The 13700-nt window shown below is 33.8% G+C and overlaps 1 protein-coding gene across 3 annotated transcripts in view; it reads right to left on the bottom strand.

Annotated features, from left to right (window-relative positions):
- rbpjb (recombination signal binding protein for immunoglobulin kappa J region b) overlaps positions 1 to 13700 on the bottom strand; it is an 81154-nt gene that overhangs the window by 53069 nt on the left and 14385 nt on the right. The window contains exon 2 of one of the 3 annotated variants that reach the window (XM_015344963.2): positions 607 to 703. The exons of the other annotated variants lie outside the window; for them this stretch is intronic. Within the exon in view, the coding sequence (XP_015200449.1) occupies positions 607 to 623 (17 nt within the window). The 5' untranslated portion in view covers positions 624 to 703. The remainder of the gene's footprint in view (positions 1 to 606; positions 704 to 13700) is intronic. 3 annotated transcript variants of the gene reach the window in all.

The raw sequence follows: 13700 nt of genomic DNA, 5'->3' as shown, positions 1-13700 counted from the left end.
TGAGTAGATTGAATTCACAGGGACATTCAAAAATACTTTTGTACCTTTTCCCAATCTGTGCTTTTGACTTTTACTGGTCTGCTATGAAAGCACCATAGTCTTCGTGCCTAATTCTTTGCTTGAAATTTGAAAGAATAAAAACATATATTATTGCAGACAAACTGAGGCCACTCAACTATGCATCTAATTTTGCAGACCTCAATTTAGGGTTGCCACGTGAAATTGTTCAATACTGTACATATGAAGCATGACTTTTTTTTATTTTATTTCGTATTATCTGTTCTCTTTTTGTTTGTTTGTCAAATGTAAAGTAGGTTGTGTATATAGCATTATATAACCATAAGAATTGTTTAAGGATCTGAAAACATTTTCACTGTATGTATAAATAATAATAATTATGATTACATTATGAACCAAAATAATAAAAAATTATCTTAAAAATGTCTGCACACCAATTCAGTCCTTAAAAGGAAGAAGATGCGCCCAAGAAATGGAATTTGGCTTGGAAACTTGGCAGTTTATGGTCTTTTAAGTGTGACAGTAAAGGCACAGCACTGTTGTCTAATATGTGAAGATTTATTCTTAGTCAGAGCTCTAGCTACAAACCTCTGTAGTCTCTTCATTCTTCTATGCAAACTTTTTTTTCCTCTTTTATCTGTTGTGTTCTTTTGGCATTCATCACCTTCAGGTGCCAGTTCCAAGCCTGGGTAAAGGAGGAGGGTTGATCTTGAGTTAGCGATAATCCACTCTCCTATAACCCAACCAAACTACAAAATCAAACAATAAAAGCTCATGCATCACTGGCAATTTAACAGACTGCTCAGTGTATATAGTGAATTAGAATCCAATCATCAACATGATGAAAGGGCTTTGGACAAAGTTGAAAGGACTCAGGTTCGATGTAGAGTGTTCTCTGCAAACCATGAAAACAGAATTAATATTTGAAACATCAAGATGTGCACAACTTACCACTAAAATGAAAAGATCTTTAAAATTGAAGAATAAGAGAAGTTGGTCGCATAGATGCTAACAAGACACTTGTCAGCAAATGTCTGAAGAAGCAGACTATATAGATATAGAATATATAGAGTTTTAGACATACTATAAGAATGGAAAACTGCAGTACTGCCAAACAAGCATTAATGTAGATAACTAATCCAAACACAAAATGCTGCCCTGACAGGACAAGAACTACAGCAAGTGATCAATAAAGCCCAACCAGTGCTGAAGCTAAGCTATGACAAGTGAACCACATGGCTAAAGACAGTACATGATGAGGAAAGAGGTCTGCCAAACGTGATATTAAGACCAAGAAGTCTTTGTACTGTGTATTTCAAAACATTCTGAAACATAAAAAAGAATCTCGGGAAGCATAAACGTTGATACATTTTCATGTGAAAATAATTGTTATAAAACAAACTTTCGCTTAAGAAATGGCATTTGGAAATTTCTCCATGCTGTTATCTTCTTTATGTTTGAAAAACACACTATACTTGAAATATCACAATACACTAAGCTTATCAAGATAAAAAAAAAAACTTCAACTTAACAGAAACTAAAAATGATTACTGCTCTCTACCTAGAAATCCCAGCAAAACAATAATGTTTTTTGGGGAAAAAATGATTTTGAGTGTTTCTTCTTAGATTCATCTGAACATATAAAATGTATCTGTAACAGTGGAAACAAATCTTTATCATTAGCCATAGCTCTTAATTTCCAAAACAAAAAGAAACGCCACTATATAACTCTCATTATAAAAGATGCATTAAGCTATGTTATTAATGAGCATGCACGGATGTTCAGTTGCTTTTTGGTATGTTAAAACTCTTGTTCTGTATTTCTCATTATTCATGCCACTGGCACAGAATTTCTTTCTACTAACAGGAGTAGAAAACTTCAAATTTGTGCTTCAAACACTGCAAAATGTGACATTTGTTTTGTCATGATTCCACTCTAATTCTTAAACATAAACAGGAATGACAAGTCAAACACATTTACAAGATATAAAATATGGTTCTAACCCTTAATCAAGAAACCCACATTATGAAGCCCAAACTCACTGCAATGAAATCCACCTTGTATATATTTAAACATTTATAAATGCCTGCCATTTACAATGACTTTTCTGATAGGTGTAACTTGGGTCTTCACTTACAATAGTCTTGATAGTGCTTCCTTTTTCCAAAACAATGCAGTATGATTCCATAGGAATGGTAGGATTGCCAATATGAATCAAAACTGTATTTGCTTAAGTGCAACTGAACTTTCCCTGATATACTGTACACTATAACTGCCACCTCCTTTATAATATGTTTAGGATTTTAGAGTCCATGTGTACAGTACAGTGTACAGTTAAATTCTGACATTTTTGTCCCCAAAACACAGAAAAATTACTTGACACTAGATGGTCTTCAGACCTTTGTCTTGTATAAGCAAGAAATTATTATTCAGTTTCAATGCAGAAAATTACTTGGTAACAAATACAATAGTTATAGAATAGTAGCAGAAGCACTGCGGTCAATTTCAGTAGTAAAATATAAACATGGGCGGATCACATGAAGTGGAAAAACAACATTAGTAAGGAGTTAGCTTGTGATCTCTGGGGTGAGGACTTGTTCTTTATGTGCAAAAAAACACCCAGCATAAAGACTTCCTGATAACTCTAACAACACAGAAAAAAAGGGTAGCGGAAGAGAATGCAAACTGTGGTTGCTGGCATTGGACATCTACAATGCAACAAACAAAAACAAAGTCCTGTATGAAGAGAACAATTTCTATTTTTTAAAAAAATATATTTTGCAGATTTAATTTAACAACATTGAAGGTTTTACGTTATTCTAAGTCACTATCCTGACAGGTTTCACCATATAGAATATCTTTTTTTTATGTAGCATTTTTAGCATTTTTTACTTTAACATCTTGACTGAAATGTTTAGGATCTTTGAAAATATTAAGATAAACCCCAAGCTACAATTGAGCTTGCTCTTGAATACAATCCAAAAATGTTTGCACATTTCCAAACAAGATAGTCAATACATGGGCCTTTACAGTATGGTTTATCTATGAGAGCAGGTTCAGTACCACAAATAACTTTTGTCAATACCACAGAACCCTATCATAAAAACTATCAGTGCGTCAGTGTTTTTCAAAGACAAGTGGTTTTTCCATGACAAATCAGACACCCAAACACAGTCTTTGTTTTAAAAACACTACAACCTCAATCTTGAAGTAAATCCATTTCCAATTCCATTTTTTTTTTCCAAAAATTGCAAAAAGTGTAAAATCCATGCATCAGTATGGAACTTCCTGATGCACAACCCCCAACATTCAACTTTAAATATCTCAATTTCATTGTGGTGAATAATTTTTGTTTTGCCAACATGTTTTGGACTACAATTCTATTCTTATTATATTAAAAGAGAATTTTCTTTTTTTCTCAACCTGAGATGGAGATTCTTCAAGTTGTCCACCTCTAAAACAAAAGTGACGTTTAACAGATAGACTCTTATGTTGCAGTAGGGGAAAGATTGGGCATCTTAAAAGTGCATAAGTGTAAATATCATACTATTAACATTAAACCTCAGAAAAAAGTTTAATGTAGCTCTATAGTACATTAGTTTTAATACAACATCAAGATCTTTTTGCGTTACATAATTCATTCAATGGTAGCATAACCTGTTTAGTTTCCTTATTATCTAGCGAAATCACAACAAACCAAAATGCCTTTTGTTCACAGTGAATGAAACATTTTTACAACTAGCCAAGAGAAACACCACTGATGTAATGGAAATGGCTGGTCAGTCTAAAATAACTTATCTACCAAAGCTAATCTACACTAATTTTGTCATTTCATAATACATTATATTCTACCAATCTGGTGATATTCCCATAAATAAGCCACACTTCATTGACCACAGTTGTCAAATTAAGACTGAGAATCAAGGAAGATATTTAAACCATCTTGTTTAAAATGATTCAATGGGATTTTACAGAAGGGTCATACTTTTCCTGTATTAAAAAAAATCATTCCGTTCAAAGCTAAAAAATCTTGACGTTTCACAACTTCTAAACACTTTCCTAAGAAAACACCAAATGGATTAAGTAGCAGTATCACTGCTATTAGAATGAGCTGTTTGGGGTATTTCACCTTCTTAGATCTAAAAGATGATTTCAAAAGAAGGTATAATGTTTAATAAGAAGAATTCCAAAAGTGCCAGAAATAAGATCCCTCTCAGAAGGTTCCTTTCCAAACAATACAACAACTGCCTAGTATGGCACATTGACAGGATGGGTTGTTTCGGGACAAGCAGCCACACATGGCTTTTGTAGGCTCTTGGTGCCAGGCTTTTTGACATTCTGTTCTTTAATGAAAGAGGAAAAGCCAAAGAAATTGTACTTTCTGACCACTTCCAACACTAAGCAGAGCCACTGCTGTTCCACATGTAGCTTTTGGAGAAACAATTTACTGTTGGACACAAGCCTAGAAAATTACACACAAAATTACACAAAAAAAGTATGATCCCGTTGGACATCAGCTTTAGCAGAAAAACATTTTTGTTAGTCACAAACCACAAACACACAAAACTAAATATTGATGTAATATTACAATCATTTTTCTACTAAAATTTTGGAAGGTTGGAAACAAAGTATAAATAAATATATTATATACTAAACAGCTGCAAGGGTAGCATGTAAAAACTCTACAGCCAGTTGTTTAGGACCTGTCAGTATTTAATTTACCGCTGAACACATAATAGGATTTAAGAATCAAGAAAGTTGTGAGTTGTATGAGATGGGGGAAAAAGCAGGAAAGCAGTGAAAAAAACATATAGGAAAGACCAGCATAATAGCAAACATCAACAGTAATAAAAACACGTTTGAAATATCTGGGTAGAAAAGGGCATCGCTGAGACACAGGCCATTGGAGACCATCAGCATGTGTAAAACAGTCATGTCAACATGAGACGCTTAATTCTTAAAGCAGAATTTGAAATAAGAAAAAGAGGAAATAAGGAAAAGAAAGTGTCAAAAAGTAGTCTAGATACAGTAGCTCAAATTACACACATCTTTAGTGAAGTACAAAATCACAAAGACTTAAGAAGGCTTAAGGAAAGAACCTTGATTATGCATATATATTTTTCTGACATAATTCTTCAACTGACTCACTCACATCTGTTTATTTCTTTTTCATAACTTTTTCCATAACTTTAATCAACCTATTGTGGATTTCTCTGATGAAAAATGGCAATTACATTTTTTTTCAGCCAGTGAACAAAGGGCTATCAAGTTCATAATTGTTTGAAAAGCAAATCTAGAAGGAAAATAAATAAAATACTTGAAAGCAAAGTTACCTGCTTCTTGCATATCAAGAAGGTGAATAATTTTCTTTGCACCCTTATTAAGGGTAAGAAAAGCTCCCTTTCACATTGCCAAGGGGCAAAAGATTGGTTGGGGACTTCCAGAAAATGGTGCTGTGCACAGCATGTTAGTCGAAAATTATAGGATTACTTGCTTTGGTTGGGCTAATGAGTGGCTGGAAGTTTCTCCCTGTTAATCAAAGAAATGTTCTACTCTTTGCACTTTGATGCTGTCACTTGTAGGTTATAATAACCAGAAAATATTACTAAAGAAGACCATTTATTATGACAACTAGTTAACGTCTGTTGCCATTTTTACAATAAAAAATAACACCCAGTCTTAGCAAAGAATCACTACTCATCTACTCAAGAACAATACTCTCCTTTCATTTCCAAAATAAATTCAAGCAGTTCTTTTAACTCTGACATACTGCATATCACCAAGTATCAATATAAGAAATACTAAATATATTCTTAAAAGGGTTACATGTAGTACAATTGTCATTATATACACAAAGGATTTGAGCTGCTCATCTTGCTAACCAGTATCATGAAAGTGCTAACATTTTATTTCAGCAGATAAAAGAAACAGGTTTCGTCAGTCTTGTTTAGTGCAGAGAGCATTACCTTGACTCCTACACTATATTTCTGCACTAATGAAAGATGTTTTCTCAGATGTTCTAGAAGGGTTGAAGATGTCAAATATCCTCTTTTGCATGATTAAAGTCAACACTTTCAGTGATTTTCTAACTTTGTTCAATACTTGTGAATTTTGGATTATTTACCTTTTGCAAATATCACAGAAAAAATATGATTCTGTCCTTAAATACATTAAAAGGAACCACATTAGACTGGTTCTTCCACAGGTATTATACATTATATTAACCAATTAATAGGTATTTTCAGTTATGAAAACAGGCACAATAGAAAACACAAGCACCACATATTCTATAACCTTTGCTGGAAACATCCAATATCATAACAGATGACAGCCTGTGGTTGGTAACGGTTACAGAACCACTATGCCCACTTGTCAAAGAGACGAGGAATTGCTCAACCAGCTGTAATGACTAAAGGAAAGGATCTTGAAGAACCTTTTGTCCGCATTTTGCCTGCAGCATCACAGGGCAGGTGCAAAGATTGAGTCTTAATTAAGACTAAAAAAAATGTTATTTTGAGCTTGATCAAAATAAGTAAATTCCTGCACTTGTACCTTACATATTAGAAAGGTAACAGCCATTAAAACATAATAAAAATTCAAACCATGCCTAAAAAGTATAAAATGTGGAATGCATTTAAAAAGGACATTTATTTCATTTTAGTTTTAGGTCTCCATTTTAACATTCTCATTTGCAATTAGGCATGTATGCTGTCAAAGTATGATTTAAGTTTTTTTTTTTATTATTATTATTATTATTATTTAATTTGAGGGGTAGAGTGAAGCTCCTTTATCATGCTGACCCATGACTATTTATTGAGAAACTGTAACGTAATACAAACTACCTCTTTTCATTTACTTGAAAATGTTTAATGTTTCTGTATTATTCAAGCACAGTTTACAATAAAGCATATATGCTAAGGGTACACTGAATTACAAGAATCAGTTACTTATTTTTTCCTGCTTTTATCACAAACGGTTCTAAGAAGAAACATGATGTATATTTGTAGAAACAAAAATCAGTTTGAAGTTTTGTACCATTTTTTCTACTTAAGTGGGACAAGTGAAATTTCCTTTCAACTTGACAATTCCTCTTTAAATTCTATATGACATTAACCCATTCTCCATCAGCTTGCACTCTTGCATGCACCCAATTCTACTACTCATAAATTCTGCAGAGTCCATTTTCTTGCTACTCTGTCCTATTATAACAAGGGCGAAAAGTATCCAACTTCACAGGTATCTCTTTCAATCTGCTGCAGTTTCCTTTGTGGCAGAGACCAAGTGTTGGAAAGATCAAAGCAAGACCAACTGCATCACAATTCAATCCTTAAAACCGAAATACATCCCTTCTAACACTAACATATTAAGCTAGATTCAGGATGAAGATATCCTTTGCTAACTTTACTGAAAATGATCATCTTCTCTGCCACCCTGTTCGCCACCCAATCCTAACTCCTTAGTTCCTACATTAGTCAGTCCTACAATATGAATTTTACTGAATTTCAAATTCTGATTAAATACACCTTAAGCTTGTGCAGAGCAAACTGAACTGTACAGGTCAGCTATCACCCATTCAAACTCAGACTAGCAGGATTCACCAGACGCAGTGTACAACTGGCAGAACAGCCCCACACCTGGGTGAGTTTGAGCTGGCTTGCTGCACAAATGACCACTTAGACTTGCAGGGTGCATGAGTGAGCACTCTCATCGGCACATCATTTCCTGTAAATAAAAGTGGATAAAATAACCAAGTGCCAAAAGCCTTGCACATTACAGACATGTGCTCTAACTGTATCCTGCTAATACTGGGGCGTGCATCATATTGGTGAGCCATACTGTTGAAGAATAAGTAATTATAAATTGGAAAGTGCACAAACAAGTCAAAACTCCAATTTATTTTTATAAAAAAAGATGTGTATGTTTTAGGTGATAACTGTGAAGAATTTAAAAAGGGAATATTACGTGAGGAAAGAAGCATTGACGTTTTCTTAAAGGCTGCACAGAATTTGCAAATGATACCTATATTAATATTGTCTTTTACAGTTGCAATATCTCCTGAGTTTATTACTGTATGCACTGATGCTTCTCAAGGCACTATACACTTAAACAAAGGACACACACATATACTGCACCTAAATATAAAACGTAATTTAAAATTAAGATAGGTTGGATATATGCTTATTCAAAAAACAAACCTGACACTCAGTGATGTCCCAGAGCTACTAACTGAGATTTAAAACTTGATTCAGAAGAGAAAAGTGTACAAGGCCGGTGAATGTGATGCCACTAGTGTTGTGGGGCCCGCTGAGGCCAAGCTTAAATGCACTTGGGAGCTTGTGACCAAAACAGGAAAAAATGAGTAACAATAATTCTTGTTAGTCAGCGCACTCTTAGCCTATTTGCTTTATCACAAAATATGGAGTATTTCCTCATAAGAAAGCAATTTCTCACTTTTATTTTTTCTGTCACTTAAGAGGTCAGGAAACATGAGCACTTGCTGTGCTCCTACAAGCATTCCATTAAAGTTCTTCTGAAGTGAATCCAATATGCTGGTTGGTCTATTTATACTGGCCAGTACCACTATTGGTAATATTTAAAATAGTTTTAAAAATTAAAATGACATTTACATGGCTTTGTACACAGAGATCTATTTTGCATTAGCAACAACAAAAATTGTTTACTTAGTTTACTTAAAAGAATAAACATAAAGTGTCATTTTCTGAAGCCTGTACTGTATACAAGAGCTCACTTATTATGCTAAATATTCAAAACAAATCCAAACTATTATGGATGGCATTTCAAAGTTTAATTTTTGTTTAGTAAAGTGAAACAAGTACTATGTAATGTCCTGTTTTTTCACAAATATAATTAATCACCAATGAGCATATTATTCATAAGCAGTATTAATAAATTAACAGCAACTCACAGAACCCACTCAAAGTAGTTTGAGTGCAAGCATGTCTTTCAAAAAACACAATTCCCTACATATACCTATAATAGGTTTATTCCATGCTGAAAAAAAGAAGAAAGAAAACACAACGTTTCGGCCGTGGAGTCTTCTTCAGGTGTGAGAAAGACAAGGCAGTGTTTTCTTTCTTCATTTTTTCAGCATGTAATAAACCTATTACTTGTTCCTTTGCAGCCTACACATGCTGACGCAGCTACACAACTATGATTTTATTTGTGTTGGTTCACTGCTACTGATGTTCCCTGATAATGATATTTGCAATATTTTCAAACTGATTTTTGAGACAGAATTCTGAAGGTGTATCCCACATGCTAGTACTTGTAAGGAAATAAATACTTGTGTCTACTTCTTGTCTTGTGTCATACAGTGAGAGGATCAAATAAAACAGCAACACTAATAATTTCAACACTAACGGTCAAAATAAAAACCACAAATAGCTGGTGGTGTAAATTTGGCTTATAAAATGCCTAATTATTGCAGCTTTCCAATATATCAGTACTGGTACATACTGAAATCCTACAGTGTTAATGGATTATTCAGTTTGTAGAGATATTCCTAGGTGTTTTATCTGCCCACTTTGTCAAAATCTATATTTAAACACATGAGAATACTGAACTCGTAATCATTCCATGACACGTATGCTGCAACTCAGATAACTAAGTACTCTTCTTTTATTTCCTTGTATTGATCTCTTATCAAGTGGAGAAACTAAAATCTGTCAGCATTCATTTGAAGCACACAATTGCACATGATTTGCATTAGGTATAACCAATTTATAATTGAATGTTCTAACCCAGCTGTTACCAATACTTTGCATGTACACGTAGCTGCCTCCCTCTCAAATCATCCATGCAATGTGTATAAGTCTCATTTTATTTCCCTTGACTTGATACTGTTTGCCATTACCCCTATATTTGTGTCAACTACAAATTTATCCGGATTACTATCTAAATAAGAACTGAAGCCACATACAAAGATCAGGCAATGGGCCTAAAACAAACCCCTGTTGCACACCACTGTTTACATCTGCCTAATCAGATGTTGTCTAATTAAGATGATGCACTGTTTCCTATTCATCAATTCTCAATCTAAATGCATGCATTACCTCAGATTCCTCTGGATTTTAATTGCAGGAACCACCTTTTTGTAGAATTTGAGCAAAAAAACAGTATTGAATTACCTTTTTATTGTTTGATGAACTCTAGTATGTAAAAAAGGACCATTAAAATGCCATCTGTCCAAGTATTCTTCTAATTTAGGAACTTTATTATTAGCATAACTTTACCAATAAAGGATGACTGTTCTGTAGTTTTCTGGTTCAGTTCTGTCCCCTTTTTATGAATTGTGGTTACATTTGCAATTCTTCAATTTGTAGATACTGTGCCCATTCTAAGTGAGATTTGAAATACCCTAGAGATCTATGAATTATTTGCCTAATTTTCTTGAGTATGACTGGAAAGATAACATCATTTAGAAACCTCACCTGTAAAACCTCAGTGACAATTATGCTCTCAACACAGCTGGAGAACATTTTATATCATGGGATGTGTAATTGGCATTTTCTATGTTAAAAAAAAAATATGAATCCCCTATTGTCTGCCTCTATTGCCCACCTACTAGACTTGTATTCTACCAATGATTACATTTCAAAAGGCCAATTACAGGCAGTCCCGGTTCTAATCACTCTGCTACACTACATTTTGCACTTGCGTCGCTGATGAATCAAGAATCTTGATGTAAAAATTCCCTTCCCCTCACTTCATTTTTCAAAGCACCAAATGCCAGCACTGCAGATGGTTTACGAATTATTTTATTCACTACATTTTAAAAAATATTGTGAACAGCAAAACCTAACATTACAAATTCTTATTCCTGTAGACAATGCTGGTGCATATTATGAATCGTTACAACCAACATTAGAATTTGCACCATCAAGGAATGTATCAATGGCTAACAAATTCATGATCCTTAAAAACACTAATAATGTAATAATAATGTCCACAATTCAAAAGGAGTTGGTGATGCTATCTGTTATTGTTTATGGGACATATGTACATTAACTGTCTATACCCATGTCTGAACTGTATGTTGGCAATGTTATCTGAAGCTAATTACATTATTCCCAAAGGATATTAATTCCCCAAGTCATTTCGCTATAATTGTGTTCCAGGGTTGCATTACTTAGGAATGCAAACTGGACTTAACAATCGAACCCTCTATACTGTATTTAGTTACAAGTGAAACAGACACTCAAGTTTCTACTCTTATGGTTCCAAACCCAACAAATTTACATTGTTTTGGTGGGAAAAAAAAATCCCCTTTATAAGTTGCCGCATTATATGGCGAGACTTTCTCGTGCCTAATCCACTGTTTTAGTGCATCTTCATTACTGTCTTTGGTTATTAGGTAAATACTTTAAATCAACCGTAATGTCAGTTTATTGCAAAAATAAGAGACTACGCATTTACTTTACTGTCACTCAACATTGTTGCATTTTTTGCTACAGCATTAAGAATAAATTCTTTTCTGCATGTTTAATCAGATTTCCAAAGTGTGCACAAAAAGTTCAACTGAACAAAATAAATATGATAAATATGAACAACACAGAGCAAAACTGTTGAGGAAAGCAGTTAGGGCAGTTTCACAGCTTTATTGGAAAATGCGTTTGCAAAAAAACAAAGGTCAGGATATACCCTGTGTTACAACCCTGCTGGCATCTTGGTTATGTGCTGAAGCCAAACCATTTTGGACTATCTCTTGATATTCATCTGATAACCTTAGGTTATGTGAAACCTGTATATAGACTTACAGGTTTCACAAACAGCAGTATGGCAGCACGTTCTACCTGCTATATAATGTATGGTGTTAAATCACTGTTTTCAAAATCCCAAATAACTTAATTTAGCAAGGCTTCCGATAAAACATTGGTAACGATCTGGTCTGAAGCATTGTTCATGTTTAAAAAATGTTATTGGAAGATAAATTTTCACACTCTCTGCATGTAAAACAACCTGGCAGGTCATTACAAAATGCCTATTCACATTCTGTTTATCATATATTTTCTAAAGATGAGATTGATGTAATAGAGAAAAGTTGAATGACTAAACAATATTTAGTCAATAAACAATACTACACTGGAATTCATAATGAAAGTGATTCTCCTTTTCTGCATTACTTCATACCTGTAGTAAAAAAAATGTTGTCCTCAATTCTTGAGGAGTGCAGGTGGAAAACTGCTCAAAACTATTTTATTCAATAATATTTATGACATAGCCCAAATGAGGTTAGGTTGTGAATGTTACTCTTCAATCTTGGTGTTCTTGAGTTGCCGACGTTGAATAAGGAAATAACACTACAATCAAATGGTTGACAAACATCATGTTTGCAGTTTGCCTCCTATACGTAAGATATAATTGTACTAAATTTATAGATGTATTTTCATCCCATCAAGCTGAAACAGTTCACAGTTGAGTTTTATCACAATTTGAGCAGTGCGTAGAGTTTTATGACTAATTAATCATAGTGACCAGCTCTCAGATAAACAGATCTGGAGTTTGCTCTCATTATTCCTCTTAGGATGAGGCAGACACTAAAAATGGGATGGATGTACTTGCTGTACTTGGATACTTGGATTACGTATACTTACCATAATATAAATTTTACAGATACTGTAAATTGCTTCAGGATAATGGTGTCTGCTAAAGAAATAAGTGCTGAATTTGTGAAAACATCATCCAGCCATCAGGCTAGGTAAAGCTTTCAAACAAATAAAAACTTGGAGAAATATCAAAATAATCCATATAAATATTTAGCATAACCTAACAGTCATTACCCAATTCAGCATTATTCATTAAATATTACGTCCTAAAACATTTTTTTTATAATGAAACGTGGATTTATTGTGAAACTTAATGTAATTTATCAAATATGTTGACCAAAATATTAATCATCACTTAAATAACCTCAGGTTACACTAATGTAGAATTTTTTTGCATTTTCATCAAAGAAATGGCAAGATGGCCTATATCCAAATGGTTTAGCATTTCACTAATTTGCAACTGTTTAAATACTAAACGCTACTCTGTTCTCTATATGACACAGGTAACTTAATAGCCAGCTGTCTTGGGATATGTAGTCCAATAAACAGCCTGTGGGCTTGCTCTGGCCCACCAAATCTATTTGTTCGGCCTGTACAGCAGTCAGAGCAGCTCTTGTTCATGTATATATGTAGTGATCTGTAGCATTCTCTTTCACAATGCCCTTTAAATGCTTTTTATAAGTTTAACTTGGATAAATGTGGAGAGCCTTGATTCCTCTAGGTTATCTATCTGTATCGATTAGTATTTGTGATACTACTCCTCCTCTTCCATCTTTTCTCTCTATTTGGAATGCTGTGCATCCACTATTGTTATTAGTATATTACATGCTGCTAAGGCACATATTATGAAAACTTGAACATAATTTTTCTATGCAGTTTGGATTGTGGCACCACACCCTGGTAATTGGGGAAATCCCACATATATAGGGGCACCCAGTCTAACTTTTGAAGAATAAGCAGCTTTTAACAAATATTATGGATTATAATCATGATAAGTAATTTTTGCTTGATTTATTCCATCTGATGTTCATGTTACTAAATATATTACAACCACATATTATCCAACCACAAAGCTGCAGAAGAAATTACAAGTAACTGTAAGATACATCATTATA

Source organism: Lepisosteus oculatus, chromosome 1, assembly GCF_040954835.1.
Source record: "Lepisosteus oculatus isolate fLepOcu1 chromosome 1, fLepOcu1.hap2, whole genome shotgun sequence".
Taxonomy (NCBI): domain Eukaryota; kingdom Metazoa; phylum Chordata; class Actinopteri; order Semionotiformes; family Lepisosteidae; genus Lepisosteus; species Lepisosteus oculatus.
This window is presented reverse-complemented; position numbering and strand designations above follow the sequence as displayed.